Here is a 23239-nt window from a genome sequence, read left to right as displayed (position 1 = left end):
GGGGATTTCACCCTCCAGCCCCTCATCCTGCAGCAGGGTCATGAGCATCCTGCCCCCCACAGGCAGTGGCTGCTGAGCTCAGTGTCAGGACCAGGCTTGGGGCAGTTCTGGGATCTGGGTGGTGTGAGCTTGGGCTCAGCACCTGTGCAGTGAGCCAGGAATCCAAGGAGAAGAAGGGTCCAGGCCATGGTGGAGGTGCCCTGATTTGCTCCGAGGGCCTAGGCTGGGCGCATTCCTTCCCAGGCCTCTCTTATCCCCTTACTGGAGGCACCTGCAGGGTATGCAAATAATCTGGGGCTCAGAGGCTACTGCTGAGGAGCTTTGCGGTTTCAGAGAAGGCTCAGCCACAGGGGGCAGGGAGAGGAAGGGGGGGGGGCCCTGCAGACCTAACAACAGCCCAGGGGATTGGACTTAACCTGCTCATCCTCTAAATGGTTCTGAAATCTCCTCTTCAGAAATTGTCTGTTCCTTGCTTCTGGGTGATCATAGGCTTCTTAGGTCAATGCAGTTTCCACTCTGATCCCTGTTTGTATCCAAATTTGAAGAAAATTCTTTTTTTTCTTTCTTTCTTTCTTTCTTTCTTTCTTTCTTTCTTTCTTTCTTTCTTTCTTTCTTTCTTTCTTTCTTTCTTTCTTCTTTCTTTCTTTCTTTCTTTTTCTTCTTCTTTCTTTCTTTCTTTCTTTCTTTCTTTCTTTCTTTCTTTCTTTCTTTCTTCTTTCTTTCTTTTTTATTTGTGTTCAATTTGCCAACATATAGAATAACCCCCAGTGCTCATCCCATCAAGTGCCCCCCCCTCAGTGCCCGTCACCCAGTCACCCCCACCCCCCGCCCACCTCCCCTTCCGCCACCCCTTGTTTGTTTCCTAGAGTTAGGAGTCTTTCATGTTCTGTCTCCCTTTCTGACATTTCCCACTCACTTTTTCTCCATTCCCCTTTATTCACTTTCACTATTTTTTATATTCCCCAAATGAATGAGACCATATGTTTGTCCTTCTCCGATTGATTTACTTCACTCAGCATAATACCCTCCAGTTCCATCCACGTTGAAGCAAATGGTGGGTGTTTGTTGTTTCTAATGGCTGAGGAATATTCCATTGTATACATAGACCACATCTTCTTTTTTTAATTTATTTTTTATTTTTTTATTTTATTTTTTTATTTATTTTATTTATTTTTATTTATTTATTCGTAGAGATGCAGAGAGAGAGAGAGAGAGAGGCAGAGACACAGGCAGAGGGAGAAGCAGGCTCCACGCAGAGAGCCTGACGCGGGACTCGATCCAGGGTCTCCAGATCACGCCCTGGGCTGCAGGCGGCACTAAACCGCTGCGCCACCAGGGCTGCCCTATTTTTATTTTTTTTAAATAACAAATTTATTTTTAATTGGTGTTCAATTTGCCAACATACAGAATAACACCCAGTGCTCATCCCAGACCACATCTTCTTTATCCATTCATCTATCGATGGACACCGAGGCTCCTTGAACAGTTTGGCTATCGTGGACATTGCTGCTAGAAACATCGGGGTGCAGGTGTCCCGGCGTTTCACTGCATCTGTATCTTTGGGGTAAATCCCCAGCAGTGCAATTGCTGGGTTGTAGGGAAGATCTATTTTTAACTCTTTGAGGAACCTCCACACAGTTTTCCAGAGTGGCTGCACCAGTTCACATTCCCAACAGTGCAGGAGGGTTCCCCTTTCTCCACATCCTCTCCAACATTTGTGGTTTCCAGCTTTGTTAATTTTCCCCATTCTCAAAAATTCTTCACTGGCAAAGCATACATGGAATTTTGAAGGAGCCATGGAGATGCTGTATGTAATGTCCCAGGGAGAGCCTCTAGGGCAGGTCATCGATTCTGTGGCTCAGTATCCCCAGTGTGCACTCAGTTCCTGGGAAAGATGCAGTCCTGAGCAAGGTTAGACAGTGACTGGGTTTTAGCAGGAATGTGCTGGGCTGGAGAAGTGTGACGTCCTGGACTTGTGCAGAGACACCACGTGCCTCCTGTGTCCCTGAGGGGGTCCCTCATGGATGACTTGTCACTTCTTTCCCCAACCCCCCACAGCCTGGCTGAGCTGAGCAGGAACAGGAGAGAGGGGTGCACCTGACAGGGAAGGGAGGAGGGGAGGGAGAGCAGGTCCCAGGTCCCTGGAGAGGCAGATAGAGGAGCAGGTGCTGGCACGGGCATGGCAGCCGCAGTCCCTGCACCAGGTGATAATGACTGCCCAGGTGAGAGGAGGTGGGATAACCTCAGACAGAATGTTCCAGGTGCTGAGCTTCTTCCTCTCAGTCTGCCAGCTGCCTACTGGAGACACTGGCAAGTGGTCAGGGGGCCACCTGGGGACCAGGGAGGCACCACCCAATAACAGTCCTGTTGTTGAGAAACTATGGAGAGAATCCCCAGATGTTAATTCTCTAGAGGAAACTTTCCACCATCCTTTAACCTGAAAAATCTCTGGAATGATTATTTCTGGCAAGGGATTCCCATCTAGTAGCGACTTTCTTTTTTTTTTTTTAAGATTTTATTTATTCATGAGAGACAGAGAGGCAGAGACACAGGCAGAGGGAGAAGCAAGCTCCATGCAGGGAGCCCAATGTGGGACTCAATCCCGGGTCCCCAGGATCAGGCCCTGGGCTGAAGGTGGCACTAAACCGCTGAGCCACCTGAGCTGCCCCTACAACTGACTTTCTAGTTCATCAGGTTAGTAAGTAACTTTTAGAGGAAGGATTCCAATTGTACCTGCCATTCTTTTATGAGTGAGGGGAAAATGATTTTCTGTCCTGTGTCTCTCACTCCCAGGAAGGTGTCCCTCTGAAGAGCCAGAGTGGAAATAGGGGAAGCTTTTGCTCTTCCTTTTTAATAAATTCCTCAACTGTCATTTGAACCTCAAGCAATTGTGTACACATCAACTTCAAAACAACAATTCAAAGAATCATGAAGAGAAATTCCATTTATGTAAAAGTTCTATTCAAGTCTTGGAAGAAGGTCTTTGCCTTAAGGAGGACAGAAGTGCCCTGAATGTAGGCATGGCCACCACTCAAGGTCACCTGGTCATGGGTGTGAGTCCATGTGGGTCAGAACTGAGCTGGTGCAGGTGATGAGCCCTGGGCCCGGGGAGGACAGTGGTGCAGGAGGAAGTCCCCAGGTAGCCCCCAGGTGGTGTCTGCACTTCCTCCACAGATTCTGTAAAACCCCAGGGGAGAGGGCCTGGGGCGGCAGGGACATGTATCCCTCTCAGGAAGCCCCAGGCAGCCCTGCATGATGTGGGCACCCCTCACACAAGATCCAGAGGTGACACAGCCCTTGGGGCCCATCCAGGCCACCTGCACTCAGGAGAAGAGGGATTCCTGCCAGACTGTGCTGTCTGAGACATCTGTCTCCCCTCCTGAGTGACACGTGATGACCTCTGTGCCCACATGATGTATGACGTAAAGTCTCTAGAGACAAGATAGTCAGCTTTGCACGAAAAGTTTCAGCCTGTCCACTGAGAGGCAGAGGGGTGAGCAAGGAGGGGAGGGAGGAGGGCAGAGAACCTGCTAGAGTCCCTTTAGGGGTGGGTCCGGGACCAGTGAGGACACCTGCTCCTGAGGCCTGACCAGCAGCTGCTCAGAGGGCAGGAGAGAGGGAGAGCAGGGCCACGGCAGAGGGTGTGTGTCCCACCGCGCATCCTTCTGTGTCACCGCCATCACTGCTAGGCGCTCCCATTGCCATGGTAACTGTCACATCAGGGGTCAGCTCTCTCCTGGCCATCAGTCTGCTCGTCCTCAGTGGGGCCAGGTCCCCGTGTTACAGCTTCAGAATTGGGCTTGGTGGTCACTCATGTGTGTATGACCGGCTGGGGGATGGGCGTGACTTCTGCTGAGCAGAGAGGCATGTTCACGGCTGAGCTCATTCTCCGAGCAGAGGATCCTGTGCCCTCCCAGGGTGATGGACACGGAGTGAATGTCAGCCTCGGGTCAGGGGAGGCAGGGCCTGCAAGTGAGAGGGGGCAGGGAGAGAGGGCCTGAGGGAGACAGGGAGGCTCAGTCCACAGTGACACTCCCAGCCCTAAGGAGGGAGCCATGCGGACAACAGGTGACGACAGGGCCCTGACCCCATGGAGTCTGTTGGGAAGGACAGCTTGGCCCTGGTGCCTCACTTTGTCTCCCTGGGGTCCCGTCATCTGTGCCAGGGGTGGTCGGGTACAGGTGAATCTGCTCACAGTGTGGTCCTTGGAGGACCAGTGCCACCGGCTCCACTGGGAGCTCTTCCACCCACCAATGCCCAGGCCTCACCCTCCCTCACCTCTTCCACCTGCACCTGCATTCTGAGGCTGCCCCCTCCTCTGGGGACTGTGTGTTCACTGAGCTTCACAGGGTGGGGGTCCAGGCTCCATGGAAAGTCTCACTTCCTCTGCTTATCTCCCTTGGTCCTACTGGGTCCCCTGGGACAAGGCGCTTAACGTCCTGCTCTGGGCACCTGAGCTTCATTCAGTTCGGAGCCTGTACTGATGCGGGAAGAATGGTTCAAGATTAGTTTCTGTCGGGAGCCTGGGTGACTCAGTGACTGAGTGTCTACCTTTGTCTCGGCCTGATCCTGGGGTCTTGGGATCAAGTCCTGCATCTGGCTCCCTGCAGGGAGCCTGCTTCTCACTCTCCTATATCTCTGCATCCCTCTCTGCGGCTCTCAAATAAATAAAGAAAATCTTTAAAAAAATATAGTCTGTGTCCAGCCACACGAGTGTGTTCTGGGGTTGGGTGATGCCCCCGGGAACACTACCTGCCTGGCTATGGGGGTACCTAGTGTACCCGATCTCCTTTCAGCTCATCCTGGGATGAGTCAGGATAAGAGAGGGCGCTGGCTGGGGTGAGATGTGCTGTCGCAGGGGAACTGATGTCTCTGCACACCTGGGTCAGGCAGGAGTATGTATGAATTCAGGGGATCCCGGGGGCTCCTGGGTTTGTGATAAAGTCATGACTGCACCACATTCCAGTTCAGCAGGTCTGATAATGGACCAGATATCCCGAAGGAAGCTGTAGTCATGCCCAGTTGATGGGATGATCACTAGCTCAGGTGTTTTCTGAAGGAAGGTGCTCCTGGGGTTCGTGGTGAGGAGAGTAGTTACAGACCCCCTCTGAGCACAGGGTAGTGGCTGAAATGAGCAGGACAGAAGGATCCAGTGTTTCTCCTTCTGTGGCAGGAATGCACCTGGCTACATTGTCATCAGATGTTTCCATTTCCTCCACCTGTGTCACCCCTTCAGCACCTAACATCAGGTGTGTTCACAGGAGCAAACTTTCTATCTCAGTATCCACGTTGAGGATGACAAATCAGGTGAGACAGAGATCAATATCCCTAGCAGACAAAAGAGTAGCTTGTATCCTCCTATGGAAGAAAGAACTTATGTGTGGTTGTGTCGGGACAGTTGCACATTATCAGGTGGAAGCAAGGACCCGATATTCCCTTTATTTGCAGGCTGTGGTTTGTGTGGATCTGAGTGGATCTCCTGTGGACAAGGGGGGATGCGGTGGCTTCTTACATGTTGCATTGACAGACTGAACTCATTTCATACCATTGCTTTCTGTCCATATTTCTGGGTCAGGTGGGTGAAGAGAGATATTCTTGTGCAGGACGTGGGGTAGACCTGTGGCCGCACCCATTCTGTGTCTCCTATCGTTGCATATCTTCTGGCCATTCTGTAGGATGAGGCCATTGTCCCGATTCTCCCCCAGTCACCATCAGGGTGGATGTGACTCTCCATCTGTCTGTCACAACCTAGAGCACCTGGTGTGTCTGGTCCTTTTCTCACTGTATAAAACAGATGAAATGATCTCATCTCCAGGGAGGTTGGACACGCACACTGGGGATTGGGGGAGAGAACTAGAGAGGTTGTGGGTATATCCCGGGGCCTTCTGTGCTCTCTGAAGACTGTGGCTGTGATGCCGGCCACCCTGGAATGGGATCCTGGAAGGAGGCTCTGAGATGGAGAAGTGCCTGTGTAAAAATTCTGGGAGGAGAAGGGATATCAGCTTGGGCAGAAGGAGAGTGACCCACAAGGATGAGCCATCAGATGAGGCCTCCTTCCTGCAAAGTAGCTCATCCTTGGACATCTCGGGACCTGGGAGCATGAGACAGGGCCGGGATCCAGGCATGAGGACATCATTAGATCTGAGGCTCCCTGAGAAGGGGACTGAGCCTGGGGCAGTAGGTTTCAGGGCCAACAGTACTTCCCCACGAGTTGCACCCATGTGAGCTGTCAGGGGCTCCAGGCAGTGGGGGGCCATGTGAGCCAGAAGAGAGGTGTGAGTGACCCTCGATGTCTCCTGCTCCTGATAGGTCCACTCAGGGAGGGAAGGCTCCACCAAGGTCCCCAGGGCGTCAGGAGCTCAGCTGAGTTGAAACACTGGAGCGCTCAGCCTCGTCATTTGGAAGAGCATTAGCCCAAGATGGCAATGGAAATACAGGTGCATGGCCCCTGGCCCAGGTCCCCCTGTGTCTTTTTCTCCCCAGCCCCTGAGGCCCCTGTTCACAGCCAGGCCAAAGAACCAGGGAAAATTAGTGCTGTGAGCTGTAAATGCTCTCCTGAACCTCCAGGTGCAGACCTGCTGGCGACTGGGTAGGAAGTAGTGTTGGGGACCTCAAATGAGGGGGCCTGGGGCAGACCCGCTCCTGCTCTGTGACCAACCCCGGGGTAGAGGAGAGGGTGACACAGAGGAGAAAGGGTTTCTGTCTCGCTTCCCCATCTGCCTGTGTCACTGTGAGCATTAGTACTGCTGTCCCACACCTGGCAGTAATAGTCAGCCTCGTCCTCGGCCAGGGCCCCGCTGATGGTCAGGGTGGCCGTGTTCCCTGAGTTGGCGCCAGAGAATCGCTCAGGGATCCCTGACGGCCTGCTGCTATCACCATAGATAATCAGTACAGGGGCCTGGCCCAGCTTCTGCTGGTACCAGTGAACACTTTTACTTCCAATGTTGTCTCCCCCACAGGTGATGTGGGCCGGCTGCTTCAGGGTCACATTTTTGGATGGCAGCTGTGTCAGCACATAGGAGGCCACAGAACCTGCAAGAGAGAAAAGAAGAGGTGGGTTCCCACCTCTCGGTCTCAATTCAAAGAGAACCCCACGTGCCTGACCTCAGCCCCAACAAGTCTCTGGGGGTCTGTTTCTACCTCCCCTCATCTCACCCCTGGTACCGTGGGTATAGCTGGTGGATGGAGCCTTTGAACAAAGGAGACAACATTAATTTTCCCTGGGTCGGGGCAGCCCCTCAGGCTCTCACAGAGTGAGTGAGCAAGTGGTAAGACTTCACTCCTCCAGCCTTTTCATTCGGGTCCTACCCTCTCCAGGCACCCATTTCTGGACTCAGGATCAGTTTTGGACTGGTCCCAGAATGCTTCTGCTTGCCTGGAAGTGACCAGGGCTCAGTACCTGTGCAGAGAGCCAGGAGGCTCAGGAGGAGGTGGGTCCAGGCCATGGTGGAGGCGCCCTGATTCTGCTCCCAGGTCACAGCCTGGGCAGAGGTTCCCCCCAGGCCTCTCTTATCCCCTTGCTGGAGACACCTGCTGGTCATGCAAATCAGCCAGGGCTCAGGGGCTTCTCCTGAAGAGCTTCTGCTTTGAGAGCAGGGCTGAGACCCAAGGGACAAGGAAGTGGATGGGAAGCCCCTTGCAGACCCAGTCTCAGACCTGGGGATTGTGCTTTAACCTCTATGTCTAGTGAGGTCTGGTTTCCTCCCTTAGATTCTGTAGCCTTTGCACCTGGGAGACACGAGGAGCCTGAGGGCAGTGCAGTGTCCTACCCAGATCCCTGTTTGTGAGCATCAAGCCTCAACAAAATTCTCTCTTGCTAAGGGCACATGGAGGTCTTGCAAGCCCTGTAGGTGTTGTAGCTTTCTGACTATGCGGGTTGTCCTAGGGCAGGATATAGATGCTGTGCCTCAGTGTCCCCAGGGTGCCCTCAGTGCCAGAGACAGATCCAAACCTTCAGTTAAGTCTGGCAGTGACTGATGTAGCAGGAATGGGGTGGCAGGAGAGCCGTGAAGTCCTGGAGCTGGGCTAGTGACAGAGGAAAATCTATGAGACCCCTGAGTCTGAGAGACACAGGTCAGAACTCACATCAGTGTCCAAGGTTATACTGCAGAAATCCTGCACCTTTCCCCTCAGTCTCTGGGCCCAGTGACTCAGCTCCCCTCCTGTTAGAACCCCTGATACCAGGCTCACCCCCTGTGCAGGTGGCTTTGCCAGGTCATCTCCTCTGCCCCCTGGTGGCCACTACACACTGGCTGCTGGAGGCCCAGGGAAAGAAAGTCCCTGGTCCAGGTGGAGATGGAGAGCCCACTGCTCACATCCTGGTTCCCTGCTCTTGCCCTGCTGACCCAGGACAGAAGTTACTCTTCTCTTCATGGACCCTGCCAGCCTCTAGACCAGGTAGGTGGGGATCAGATTCTCCTTGGACATTGGTATAAGCTCAGCTGAGGAGGTGACATCCCCTGGGGCCTCAGAGCACACACTTCTGGGTTGTTGGGCTGTCATGGGTGGGGTGCAGGACCTGGTGCCTGGGGGACATAGGACGCAGAGACTGCCTCTTACTGGTGCAGACTCGGGGTGCTGGGCCCAAATAGTGTGGTGGTGGCTCCTGCTCCACATATAGGGATCTGAGAACACTCAGTGAACATTCATTCAGCCCCACTTTGGTCTGGGAGACATTCTGTCCTGGGGATCAGTGTGAAGGAGACAGAGGCCCTGCCTCATAGATTTATGCTGTGAGTGGGGGAGCAGGGTGGACACCCTTGCTCTGGTGACACAGCACACAGTCTCTACCAGCTTCTCTCCTATATTCATACAATATCCAAACCATTGCCACGTTGAAATTCCTCTGGGTCAGGATCGACCCTGTGGTGCAGCACTTGTCCAAAGAAGTGTCCGAGTCTGGGGTCCTTTCTGCGGACATTGCCTCTTTTGAGGGAAAGAATGAGAGTAGACAAATGGATCTGAGTGGATCTCCTGTGGACAAGGGGGACCCGGTGGCTTCTTATGCGTCACATTGACAGACTGAACTCATTTCATATCATTGTTTTCTGTCCATATTTCTGGGTCAGGCGTGTGTAAAGAGATATTTTTGTGTAGGATGTGGGGTAGACTTGTGGCCACACCCATTGTGTGTCTCCTGTGGTGGCATATCTTCTGGCCATTCTGTAGGACGAGGGCACTGTCCCCATCCACCCCAAATTACCGTCAGGGGGGATGTGACTATCCAACTGTCTGTCAGAACCCAGAGCACCGGTATGTCTGATCCTTTTCTCACTGTATAAAAATAGATGAAATGATCTCATCTCCAGGGAGGTTGGACATGCACACTGGGGATTGGGGGAGAGAACCTGAGAGGTCATGGGTATATCCAGGGGCCTACTCTGTTCCCTGAGGACTGTAGTAGTGATGCCAGCCATCCCGGAATGGGTTCCTGGAGGCAGACTCTGAGATGGTGAAGTGCCTGTGTAAAAAATCTGGAAGGAGTGGAAGGAGAAGGGATATCATCTTGGGCAGAAGGAGAGCAACCCACAGAGATTAGCCTTCAGATGAGGCCTCCTTCCTGCAGAGAGCTCTATCCTTGGGACTTCTCAGGACCTGGGAGCATGAGGCAGGACAGGGATCCAGGCATCAGGACATCATTCTACTCAGGCTCTCTGAGAAGGGACAGATCATGGGGCAGCAGATCTCAGGGCCAACAGCACTTCCCCACGAGTTGCAGCCCTGTGAGCTGTCAGAGGCTCCAGGCAGTAGTGGGGGGCTTGTGAGTCCTGAAGAGCAGTGTGGGTGACCCCTGTGTCTACTGTCCCCATCTGTTCCATGCAGGTGGAGGGGTCTTCACTTATGGCCTAGGGCTTTAGCAGCTCAGCTGTTCTGGGAAATTTGGACACTGATCCTGGTCAGTTGTGTGAACAGTGGCTCATAGCACTCAGAGAATGTAGAGATAATGTGCACTAGAGAAAAGGCTCCCTGTGTCTTTTCCCCACCCTAGATTTCCAGTTCATACCCAGGCCCAGAGACCAGGGCAACCGAGTCTCTCAGCACAAATGCCCCATTGTCCGTCCCTGTGCAGAGCTCCTGGTAAGCAGGGGGTGGGGGTGGAGGCCAGGGAACTTCACATATGAGGGCCTGGGCCAGACCTGCCCCCTGCTTGTCCATGGGCCTCCTGTCGCCAGAGGAGAGAATGACTCATACGGAGAAGGGGATTTGTTTCACTTCCCCATCTGTCTGTGTCACTGTGAGCATTTCCACTGCTGTCATAGGACTGGCAGTAATAGTCAGCCTTGTCCTCAGCCCGGGCCCCACTGATGGTCAGGGTGGCCATGTTGCCCGAGTTGGAACCAGAGAACCAGTCAGGGATCCCAGAAGCCCGCTCATTATTTTTATTGATTAGGAGCACAGGGGCTTGGCTTGGCTTATGCTGGTACCAATATGCATATCTTTTCCCTAAGATATCTCCGGAGCAGGTGATTGTTTCCATCTGTCCCAGGGCCACCAACATGGAGGGAGCCTGATTCAACCCAGTGGGGGCCATGGAGCCTGAAAGACAGGAGAGGAGGGCTTGGTGTGAGGCCTAAGGGCTTATCGTAGGGACCCAATAGTGAGGTTTTGCTGAGGCTGAGCTCAGGGTTCAGGTCAGACCCATCTCCATCCTGTGGGGGCCGAGGGGCTGGGCAGGCCCAGGGACAGCACCTGTGCAGAGGGTGAGGATGGGGAGCAGGAAAGGGGTCCAGGCCATGGTGGGCGTGCCCAGAGCTCTGCTTCCTGAGACCCAGTGCAGGGCAGGCTCACCCAGGCTTCTTTTATTCCCTCCAGGCACAAGAGGCAGTGATCCTTAGTAGTTATGCAAATGTAATCCTCCGTGGGGCTCTAACTGGGTTAGCCACTTGAGAGGCAGAACAGGTGACTGAGAAGGATAGCAGAGTCCCCAGCTGCCTCCACGAAGCTTTCTGGTCTGAAAGGCACCTTTGAGGGGCACTTAGGTGGCTGAGTTGGTTAAACATCTGCCTTCTGGTAGGGTCTTGTCTCAGGGTCTTGGGCTCAAGTCCTGCATTGGTCTCCCTGTTTAGCAGCGTCTTCTCCCTCTCCCTCTGCCCTTCCTCCTACTTGTTCTCTCTCTCAAATAAATAAATCTTTTTCGGGATCCCTGGATGGCACAGCGGTTTAGCGCCTGCCTTTGGTCCAGGGCGTGATCCTGGAGACCCCGGATCAAATCCCACATTGGGCTCCCAGTGCATGGAGCCTGCTTCTCCCTCTGCCTATGTCTCTGCCTCTCTCTCTCTCTGTGTGACTATCATAAAATAAATTTAAAAAAAATTAAAAAAAATAAATAAATCTTTTTCTTTAAAAAAAAATGAAAAGCACTCGTTGGTTTCCAATTTCTGGCATCACAGTCAAATTCCTGGAATATGACCTTATGACTGTAGGAAACGACGTTGCTTGAGTGCTGTGCTGGGCTATCTCAGGGCCCTGCAGGAGTCTGTTTGTGGGGTGATGTGGGTCGGCTGAGAGATGCAGAAAACCCCTGATTCAGGGAAATGGGGGTCCTGTGGCCTCAATACCCACCTCCTCCTGCCTCTCACGTCCCCTATGCGTCCCCCACAGTCCGTGTGGAACCAAGCTTGGCCTGGCACTTCAATGGGAAACCCTCTGCTTCTGAGGTTCCTTCATCTCATCTACTGGGGAGTTTACTTGTTCACCAACCCCCAGATGTTGGAGATTCCTCCCAAGTCTAACCTGCAGACACGTGCTGCTCTCATCCCTACAACAGCCCTCATCCCACAGGAGACCAGAAATTGGCCATCCTAATTTTTTCATCAGTGTTCCATGTAAACAAGTGAAGGGCATGAAGAGCTACTGGGAGCAGTCTTTAGACTTCCTGGTCTTTGTGTGGGTCCCCAAGGTCACACATTCTCACAGGTGTGAGCTCGGGAGTTGAGACAATGTCCCTGCAGGGAGCAGATCCTGTCACTGCACAGGGACAGCCCCGTGACAGGGCTGTGGCCTGAGCTAGAAGAACCCACCTCACTCTGGAGACAGTCTCACAGGGAGGCTGCTGACACCCCTTCCAGGGACCAAGGTCTCCCTGTTCCCAGCTCTCCCTCCTTCAGCTGTTCCTTAGCAAGAAGCTACAGCTCAGGGTCAGCGTTGGCCTGGAGGAGGGATGAGGAGGCTGACAGCGAGTCATCGGGGTGTCTGGATGTGCCCAGTACAGAGGTTAAGTGCCCGGGATCACTGTTGGACGGTGGGAGGACCTGCATTTCCTCCTCCTGTGTCAGGACTCCCATCAATACTCTGGATGAAGCTGTGTCTCTCAGAATACGGTCTCTGCAGCCTGAGGAGAGAGGAAAGATCATCCCAACAATCTGTGAGGACTGATCCTGACCCCTGCTGACTTGAGGCCTGGTGTTACTGGGAATCTCCCCCTAGGCAGCCCCAGCCTCTGTCCTGCTGCTCATGATGCAGCTCTGCTGTCCCCTGCTGGTGGAGGAGGACCCTGACCAGGAGCTTCCCTCCTGCTGGTCACCCCATAGTCCCTGTCCTATGAGAAGAGGTGGGTGCCAGGGTTTCCAACCTCCGACAGGCAGCAGCCCCACTGCTGTGCCCAGCCCAGCACAGACAGGTCGTATACATGCTGCAGGAAGCAGGACAGTTGCCATTCCTGTAGTTGTCCCCGTGATAAATGTCCTGGCTTAGGCCACTGTTTTGTTTTTTGTTTTATTTGTTTACAAAATAGAGAGTGCAGTGCAAAGTATGGCCCATTTGAAAGGGTCAATGTCAAGTAAACCTGTGTGATATCCCACAGCCACCATATCTTTTGTATTTAGGAATCAACATCAGTGCTTCCTGCTCCCTATTAATGCAGTTTGGTCATCAGAGGAAGGGATGATCTTTCTGATGGTACGTTCAGTTGAACACCCAAATCTTTACACTTACTGGTATTACTACTATATTTATCACATTTTCAATATTCCAGTCCATATCTCCTGGAATTTGGCATGGGAGGATTTGTAAACTAGCCTTGTCTGTGGTTTGGTGAAATTGGGAATCTGTGTACAGTATCATGTCATCTGAGAAGAGGGAGAGTTTGACTTTTTCTTTGCCAATTTGAATGCTATTTATTTATTTATTTATTTATTTATTGCCTGATTGCTGAGGCTATACTATGTTGAATAGCAGTGGTGAGAGTGGACATCCCTGTCATGTTCCTGATCTTAGGAGAAAGGCTCCCAGTGTTTCCCCATTAAGAATGATATAGGCTGTAGGGCTTTTCATAGATGGCTTTTAAGATGCAGAGGAATGTTCCCTCTATCCCTACACTCTGAAGAGTTTTGATCAGGAATGAAGGCTGAGTTTTGTCAAAGGCTTTCTCTGCATCTATTGAGAGGATCCTATGGTTCTTGTTTTTTCTCTTGCTGATATGATCAATCACATTGCTTGCTTTTTTTTTTAATAAATTAATTTTTATTGGCGTTCGATTTACCAACATACAGAATAACACCCAGTGCTCATCCCGTCAACTGTCCCCCTCAGTGCCCGTCACCCACTCTCCCCTACCCCCCACCCTCCTCCCCTTCCACCACCCCTAGTTCGTTTCCCAGAGTTAGGAGTCTTTATGTTCTGTCTCCCTTTCTGATATTTCCCACGCATTTCTTCTCCCTTCCCTCATATTCCCTTTCACTATTATTTATATTCCCCACATGAATGAGAACATACACTGTTTGTCCTTCTCCAATTGACTTACTTCACTCAGCATAATACCCTCCAGTTCCATCCACGTTGAAGCAAATGGTGGGTATTTGTCATTTCTAATGGGTGAGTAATATTCTATTGTATACATAGACCATATCTTTATCCATTCATCTCTCGATTTCTCTTTCTTCAGTCTCATTGTTAGTGTGTAGAAATGCCATTGATTTCTGGGCATTGATTTTGTATCCTGCCACGCTACCAAATTGCTGTATGAGTTCTAACAATCTTGGGGTGGAGGCTTTTGGGTTTTCTCTGTAGAGTATTATGTCATCCTCAAAGAGGGAGAGTTTGACTTCTTCTTTGCCAATTTGAATGCCTTTAATGTCTTTTTGTTGTCTGATTGCTGAGGGTAGGGCTTCCAGTACTATGTTGAATAGCAGTGGTGAGAGTGGATATCTCTGTCTTGTTCCTGGTCTTAGGGCAAGGCTCTCAGTGCTTTCCCACTGAGAATGATATTTGCTGTGGGGCTTTCGTAGATGGCTTTTAAGCTGTTGAGGAAAGTTCCCTCTATCCCTACACTCTGAAGAGTTTGATCAGGAATGGATGCTGTATTTTGTCAAATGCTTTCTCTGCATCTAATGAGAGGATCATATGGTTCTTGGTTTTTCTCTTGCTGATATGACGAAGCACATTGATTGTTTTACGAGTGTTGAACCAGCCTTGTGTTCCGGGGATAAATCCTACTTGGTCATGGTGAATAGTTTTCTTAATGTACTGTTGGATCCTATTGGCTAGGATCTTGTTGAGAATTTTTGCATCCATGTTCATCAGGGATATTGGACTGTAATTCTCCTTTTTGGTGGGGTCTTTGTCTGGTTTGGGAATTAAGGTGATGCTGGCCTCATAGAACAAATTTGGAAGTACTCCATCTCTTTCTATCTTTCCAAACAGCTTTAGTAGAATAGGTATGGTTTCTTCTTTAAACATTTGATAAAATTCCCCTGGGAAGCCATCTGGCCCTGGACTCTTGTGTCTTGGGAGGTTTTTGATGACTGCTTCAATTTCCTCCCTGGTTATTGGCCTGTTCAGGTTTTCTATTTCTTCCTGTTCCAGTTTTGGTAGTTTGTGGCTTTCCAGGAATGCATCCATTTCTTCTAGATTGCCTAATTTATTGGCGTATAGCTGTTCATAATACGTTTTTAAAATCATTTGTATTTCCTTGGTGTTGGTAGTGATCTCTCCTTTCTCATTCATGATTTTATTAATTTGAGTCTCCTCTCTCTTCTTTTTAATAAGGTTGGCTAATGTGGATCCCTGGGTGGTGCAGCAGTTTGGCGCCTGCCTTTGGCCCAGGGTGCGATCCTGGAGACCCGGGATCAAATCCCATGTCGGCTCCCGATGCATGGAGCCTGCTTCTCCCTCTGCCTATGTCTCTGCCTCTCTCTCTCTCTCTCTCTCTCTCTCTCTCTCTCTGTGACTATCATAAATAAATAAAAAATTAAAAAAAAGATTCGTGAAAAAAGTTTTCTTTAAAAAAAAATAAAGTTGGCTTATGGTTTCTCTATCTTATTATTCTTTCAATGAACCAACTCCTGGTTCTGTTGATCTGTTCCACAGTTCTTCTGGTCTCGATTTTGTTGAGTTCTGCTCAAATTTTAATTAACTCTCTTCTTCTGCTGGGCGTGGGGTCCATCTGCTGTTTTTTCTCTAGCTCCTTTATGTGTAAGGTTAGCTTTTATATTTGAGTTCTTTCCAGTTTTTGAATGGATGCTTGTATTGCTATGTATTTCCCCCTTAGGACTGCTTTTGCTGCATCCCAAAGATGTTGAACGGTTGTATATTCATTTTCATTCGTTTCCATGGATCTTTTTAATTCTTCCTTAATATCCTGATTGACCGTTTCATCTTTTAGCAAGATGGTCCTTAACTTCCACGTGTTTGAGGTCCTTCCAAACTTCTTGTTGTGATTTCGTTCTAATTTCAAGGCATTATGGTCTGGAATATGCAGGGGACGATCCCTATCTTTTGGTATCGGTTCAGACCCGATTTGTGACCCAGTATGTGGTCTATTCTGGAGAATGTTCCATGCCCACTTGAGAAGAATGTGTACTCAGTTGCCTTTAGATGTAAAGTTCTGTAGATATCTGTGAAATCCATCTGGTCCAGTGTATCATTTAAAGCTCTTGTTTCTTTGGAGATGTTGTGCTTAGAAGACCCATCGAGTGTAGAAAGCACTAAATTGAAGTCACCAAGTATAAGTGTACTATTGTCTAAATATGTCTTAACTTTGGTAATTAATTGATTGATATATTTGGCAGCTCCCACATTCGGAGCACATATATTTATGATTGTTAAGTCCTCTTGTTGGATAGATCCTTTAAGTATGATATAGTGTCCCTCTTCATCTCTCACCACAGTCCTCGGGGTAAATTTCACTTTATCTGATATAAGGATGGCTACCTCTGCTTTCTTTTGAGAACCATTTGAATGGTAAATGGTTCTCCAACCTTTATTTTCAGGCTGTAGGTGTCCTTCTGTCTAAAATGAGTCTCATGTAGACAGCAAATAGATGGGTCCTGCTTTTTTATCTGGTCTGCAACCCTGTGCCTTTTGATGGGGTCATTAAGCCCCACTTCAGAGTTACTATTGAAAGGTATGAGTTTAGTGTCATCATGATATCTATTCAGTCCTTGTTTTTGTGGATTGTTCCACTGAACTTCTTAAGGGGGAATTTTAAGAGTCCCCCTTTAAATTTCTTGCAGAGCTGGTTTGGAGGTCACATATTCTTTTAGTTCCTGCCTGTCTTGGAAGGTCTTTATCTCTCCTTCTATTTTGAATGAGAGCCTTGCTGGATACAGTATTCTTGGTTGCATGTTCTTCTCATTTAGGACCCTGAATATATCCAGCCAGCCCTTTTTGGCCTGCCAGGTCTCTGTGGAGAGGTCAGCTGTTACCTTAATACTCCTTCCCGTAAAAGTCAGGGATTTCTTGTCTCTTGCTGCTTTAAGGATCTTCTCTTTATCTTTGGAATTTGCAAGCTTCACTATTAAATGTCGAGGTGTTGAACGGTTTTTATTGATTTTAGGGGGTGGGATCTCTCTATTTCCTGGATCTGAATGCCTGTTTTCCTTCCCAGATTAGGAAAGTTTTCAGCTAGGATTTGTTCAATTACATATTCTTACCGTGTGTCCCTTTCGGCGCCCTTGGGAACCCCAAGTAAATGTAGGTTTTTCTTCTTCAGGCTGTTGTTTATTTCTCTTAATCTGTCTTCATGGTCTTTTATTTTTTATTTATTTATTTATTTTTTTTTAATTTTTAAAATTTTTTTTTATTTATGATAGTCACAGAGAGAGAGAGAGAGAGAGAGAGGGGCAGAGACACAGGCAGAGGGAGAAGCAGGCTCCATGCACCGGGAGCCCGACGTGGGACTCGATCCCGGGTCTCCAGGATCGCGCCCTGGGCCAAAGGCAGGCGCCAAACCGCTGCGCCACCCAGGGATCCCCTCATGGTCTTTTAATTGGCTGTTTCTTTTTTCCTCAGTTTCCCTCTTTGCCATCAACTTCTCTTCTATGTCACTCACCTGTTCTTCCACCTCGTTAAACCTCGTCGTTAGGACTTCTAGTTTGGATTGCATCTCTTCAATTGATTTTTAATTTCTGCCTGATTGGATCTAAATTCTGCAGTCATGAAGTCTCTTGAGTCCTTTATGCTTTTTTCTAGAGCCACCAGTAGCTGTATAATAGTGCTTCTGAATTGGCTTTCTGACATTGAATTGTAATCCAGATTTTGTAACTCTGTGGGAGAGAGGACTGTTTCTGATTCTTTCTTTTGTGGTGAGGTTCTCCTTCTAGTCATTTTGCTCAGTGCAGAGTGGCCAAAAACAGGTTGTATTGGGAAAAGGGGAAATAGAGAGGAGAGAAAGAAGGAAAGAAAAGAGAAAAAGAAAAAATAAAAAAGGAAGAAATGAAGAAAAAAAGAGATGAAAAAGAGAAAGAAAAAGAAAGGGGAAAAAAGGAGTGGGGGAAGCAAACAAAGGAAAAAGCAAAGCAAAACAAAACAAACAAACAAACAAAAAACCATGGGGGAGTGTCTTTTGATTCTGTATACTTTAAGTCCCTTTTCTTCCCCTGGAACTTGTCTGTCTAACTGGTCTTCTGGGGGAAGGGCCTGTTGTGCTGATTATCAGGTGTTAGAACTTGGGGGAGCTGCTCTGCCCCCTGCCTGGTGCAGGGCTCAGTGGGGGTTGTTTACCCCGAGAGGCCCCAGGAGGAGCAACCGCAGTGGCAGTGGCCAGCTCTGGAGCCCTGGATTCAGCTCCCGCAGTAACTACAGAGCTCTCCGTCTGCAGGGCCTGGAGGCCCCGGGGGCAGGACTGCTGATCTGCTCAGCTCTCTTGGTCCTTTTGAATATTCAACACTAGCAGGGGTCCTATTATACTTCATGATGAAGATACAGTGAAGATATTCACTGAATCCACCTCCTCGATCAACTCCAGAACCCTGAGACTCTGTCCATTCCTTGAACAGGGACCCATCATGTATGCACTGGGTCTGACGGCTTATGGGGTCCTCAGCTCATATGTCCCCCTTAGACTCAAATTCTTGCCTGGATAGTTTTGATCTTTTCAAGCATTATGGAGAGGAAAGAGAATGTTCTGTGTCAAAATGACCTAAATTTTGACCTGAGTCTTGGAACTGAGGTACAGGATGGCAGGGTTTGCAAGAAGAGTCAAAGGTCTCAGGGCCCTGGAGAGGGACAGGCAGCAGCTCCCCTGAATCCCCACAGGGAAGAAAAGAGTGAGGGTGAGAGGTTTTGTCCTCACTTCCCTATTTGTCTGTGTCACTGTGGCTTAACCGTATTGGCCACTGATTTTATAGTCTGCACCACAGTAATAATAGTCATCCTCATCTTCAGACTTGATGTTGGAGATGGTTAAATAGCGGTCAGCCCCAGAGCTGGAGCCTGAGAAGCGACTGGGGATCCCGTCCCCCCTGTTGTAGCTTCCATCACTCCTGACATACATCAGATACCGAGGGGCCTTCCCTGGTTGTTGTTGATACCACTGAACAATGTAATTGCTGTGCTCACTGCTCAAAGTGCAGGTCAGCTTGACCGACTCTTCCAGGGAGGCAGATGCATTTGTAGGCTGGGTCAGCACGGGCAATGCACAGAAACCTGAAAACACAAAAGACAAGAATGATGTTGAGTGTACCAGATACTGGACAGAGGTCCAGAGGCACCATGCTTGGAGGGAAATGTCAGGGAGGGGGAATCGTGACCTGTAGAGAAAATGAAGGGCAGGATGTAAAAAGGAACCCAGTCCATGATGGGGAGAGGCTTCAAGGAGTTCTGCTCTGAGACTTCTCACCTGGGTATGTCCTCTCCAACTCCCATCTTATCCTCTTTTTGCAGTTCAGAGAAGGAGGAGCATGAGATGCAAATCTATTCTCCATTCTTCAGTGTGTCTGTCTAAATAACTTCTTGTCTGAACCCTGTGCCCAAGAGCCTCATGCTGGTTATTTCCTGAGATCAGAAGAAGGACCAGGTGTGAGTTTCAAGAGTGGAGAGTTGATTTTACACAAGTATCTTTACAGGAAGAAGTCACACTCTTTGTACTTGAGCATAGCCCACGGGATTTGGACTTCTTAGGGTCCCAAAACAAGACTCACAGTTCCCTCTGGTGACCCCAGGATGTCACCCTACATGTGTTGCTAGTGCCACAGAATGACTACTTTTCAGTCCTCAATAGATGCTAGACCCTTGGTGAGTGTTTATATGTTCCACCTCGTTGAGAAATTAAAAAAAAAAAACAACAGCTGCATGATTAAGGCACAAATGTTCCATTGGTTGTTTAAATGAGGAAACTAACATTGACAGAATGATTTTCTCAACCTCACCATATGATGAACAAGTCGTTTCCAATGCAAGACAAAACCCAGAGCCTGAGTTACCATCCGTCCCTGCCCTGTCCTCTTACCATGCTCCTTTTCCCCTTATCCCAACCATCTTGGGCCTCTCCTGTCATGACCTTCCCTTCTTTCTTCCAGTGTCTGTCCTCCCTGAGTCTGTTCGGAAGGGTGCTGAGATCTTCATGGTGTTGGAGTCAGTGTGTTCCTGGAAAAAACAGCTTTTTGGCTGTGAGTCTATACTGCAAGGATATTTACCCTTAGGAAACATCATGCAATAAACCTACCCTGTCCACTGTGCATCAGAAGCTGTAGATAGATGTTGAGAATGAAATGTGGGTAGTCCCAATAGAGATGAGCTATAGTTCCTAAGGACCCACCGGATTTCATAGACTTCGCATAAAAATAGCATAAAAATAATGTAAAAAACATCAATCATTTAATATTTAATTCATATTGAAGTGGTCATATTTTCAAGTATTAAACATAACAGAATATATTATGAAACCAAATTCTACTCATTTTTTCCTTTTTGAAATGTAGCTACTGGCAAACGTTTACCTACGTATGTGTTTTGAATTTAATTTCTATTGGACCAGCTGTTCTGTAAAGCCCCAGTAGCAGTCACTTGCTTTTGTAACAGGAGAGAGAAATTTCTGAAGCATTAAAAATAGGCCATATTTTAGTTTTGAAAGCACAATGAGAGTTCCCCTGGAACTTTCCAGCACTGCTTGGTCAATAACTTGCTTTTCCCCTGGGTAGGACCAGCTTTTCCTGATGTGAATTTCCCTGAAGATCACCATGACCTTGGTTCTTGTTGAGTCCCTTCCTCACTGAGGCCCAAGGAGCTGAGAAAGTGTCAGATTTCCTTTTGCATTATGGTTTCCCTGAAAGGTTTCTTTTCTCTAAATCCAAGAAATTGTTACCGGAAACCAAGCACTTGTGTTGTGCGTTTACTGTTTCATGCCATGGAAAATGTCTTCTTCAGTGGAGGTGGACACTGCACACAGCTCTACTCTCAGGTCACTGATGTAGTCAGCAAGTTGTTTGTAGACCACAATGTAAATGGGCATGTTATGTAACCCCAGGGGCAAGATAGTAGAGACTGCAAAAACCTCGCCATCCTATTCATTTCTAACCCTATCAACCCACATTTAACCTATGTTCATTCATCTGGTAGTGGCTGGGCAATGGAGATTCAGCATGTGCAAATCCTAATCTAACATAAATTGGTGCACACGGTATGGAAAACTCACGCAGGTTCCTCAATAATATGAAAACAGAACCACAATATGACCCAGTTATCCCATTTCTACATATAAATCCAAAGAAATGAAATCATATCTCGAAGATATATCTGCATCCCTATATTCATTGTACCATCATTCATAATCATCAAGACAAGAACACAACCTAAGTGTTCATCCATAGATGAATGGATAAAGCAATTGACATACACACACACCCAAACACACACACACAGAGGAATATTATTTAGCTCTAAAAGAAAATGGGAACCTTGCCATTTGTGACAGCTTGGATGAAGTTGGAGGGCAATGTGTTAAGTAAAAGAAGTGAGACAGAAAATCAATATTCTATGATCTCACTTGTATATAGAATCTAAAAGGGCTGAACTCATAAGAATAGAGAGTAGATGGATAATTACCAGGGTCAGAGGGTAGGAGAAATGACAACATGCTGATCAAAGAGTACAGGCTTCCAGTTATAAGATGAGTAAGTTATTGGGATGTAATGTGCAGCTTGGTGGCTATAGGTAACAATACTGTATTGTGTCCTTGAAAGTTGTGAAAACAGCAGATCTTGGATATTCTCACCACACAGACACAGAACAGAAAGTCAAGTGTATATAGTGATGGATGGTTTAACTAATCATATTTGGGGTCATCGTGTTACCACATATATGTGTATCACATCATGTTGCATACCTTCAACTCACACAAGATTATATATGTAGATCTAAATAAAGCTGGAAAAACAAGGCAAATTCCATTTGTATTTCTTTTCTTTCTAAGATTTTATTTATTTACTTGAGAGAGGAAGTGAGAGAGGGAGACAGTGAGAGAACGAGAGAGCATGAGTTAGGGGAGGGGCAGGAAGAAAGTGAGAAGCAGTCTCTTTGCTGAGCAAGAAGTGAGATACAGGGCTCAATCCTGGGACCCTTTATTTCAATTGCACCAAAACCAATAAGATACCTAGGAATAAACCTAACCTAAGAGATAAGGGATCTGTACCTTAAAACTACAGAACACTTATGAAAGACATTGATGAATTCACAAGGAGATGGGAAACATTCCATGCTCATGGATTGGAAGAATGCATATTGTTAAAATGTCTATGCTACCCAGAGCAATCTACACATTCATTGCAATCCCTGTCATAACGCCATGGACCCTTTTCCCCACAGAGTTAGAACAAATAATCCTAAGATCTGTGTAGAACTAGAAAAACCTTGAATAACCAGAGGTACGTTGAAAAAGAAAATCAAAGGTGTGGCATCACAATGCCTCTCTTCAAAGTCTACTACAAAACTGTGATCATCAAGACAGCATGATCATGGCCCAGAAACACACATGTAGAACAAAGTAACAGAATAGAGAACCCAGAAAAAGCCCTTCACTGTATAGTCGACTAAGCTTTAACAAAACAGGACAGAATGTTCAAAGGAAAAAGACAGTCTCAACAAATGATGTTGCAAGTGTTGAACAACCACATGCAGAAGAATGAAACTAGACCATTCTTTTACACCATACACAAAGATAAACTCAACATGGATGAAACATCTAAATGTGAGACAGGAATCCATCAAAATATTAGAGGAGAACGCAGGCAACAATTTCTTGCAAGTCACGTTTCTTGAAGGAAGGGAAACAAAATAGTAATAAACTATTGGGCCTTCATCAAGATACATAGCATCTGCACAGCAAAGCAAATAGTCAACAAAGAATATTTGGTTTGTTGTCACAGCAAACCAAAACACAACTGACAGAGAGGGATAAGATATTTGCAAATGGCATACCAGATAAAGGGCTTGTATGGAAGATCTATAAAAACCTCATCAAACACAAGACCCAAAAACAAACGTGCAGCCAAGAAACGGGCAAAAGATATGAACTGACATTTCTCCAAAAAGACCTACATTTAGCCAAAACTCAGGTAATAAAAAATGCTCCACCTCACCTGTCATCAGGGAAATACAAATCAGAACCACAATGTGATATCACCCGTTAGAATTGCTAAAATTAACCAGATGGGAAACAACAAATATTGGCACGACGTGGAGAAAGGAGATCCCTCTTTACTGTTGGTGGGAATGGAAGCTGGCACACCAACTCTGGGAATCAATATTGTGGTTCTTCATGAAGATTAGATAGCCAATGATCTAGCAATTAACACCACTGGGTATATTCCCCAAAGATAGAGATGTGGAGAAATGACTGGATAGCTGCACCTTAATGTTCTTATCACAAATGTCCACAACAGTCAAACTGAAAGGAGCCAAAATGTCCAGCGACAGATGATGGGATAAAGAACATGTTACATGGTTCTTGTTTTTTCTTTTGCTGATATGATCAATCACATTGATTGTTTCACAAGGGTTGAACCATCTTTACATCCAGGGGATA

The 23239-nt window shown here is 47.9% G+C and overlaps 1 protein-coding gene, 1 long non-coding RNA gene and 1 gene segment (V, D, J or C); all 3 read right to left on the bottom strand.

Moving 5' to 3' along the window:
• The window catches only part of LOC140619641 (immunoglobulin lambda-1 light chain-like), a 222599-nt gene that overhangs the window by 36897 nt on the left and 162463 nt on the right, over positions 1 to 23239 (bottom strand). The window lies entirely within an intron of this gene.
• Positions 1 to 23239, bottom strand: part of LOC140619639 (immunoglobulin lambda variable 4-3-like) — a 75594-nt gene that overhangs the window by 46000 nt on the left and 6355 nt on the right. Inside the window, 1 exon segment of the V gene segment in view lies at positions 18541 to 18864. Within this exon segment, the coding sequence occupies positions 18541 to 18864 (324 nt within the window).
• On the bottom strand, positions 10357 to 11080 carry LOC140619644 (uncharacterized). Its single transcript, XR_012019505.1, has 2 exons — positions 10690 to 11080; positions 10357 to 10536 (listed from the first exon to the last, which is right to left on the bottom strand). It is a non-coding gene; the product is annotated as an uncharacterized lncRNA (long non-coding RNA).

This window comes from Canis lupus, chromosome 27, assembly GCF_048164855.1.
Source record: "Canis lupus baileyi chromosome 27, mCanLup2.hap1, whole genome shotgun sequence".
Lineage (NCBI taxonomy): Eukaryota > Metazoa > Chordata > Mammalia > Carnivora > Canidae > Canis > Canis lupus.
The sequence above is the reverse complement of the archived record's forward strand: the minus strand, read 5'-3'. Positions and strand labels throughout refer to the sequence as shown.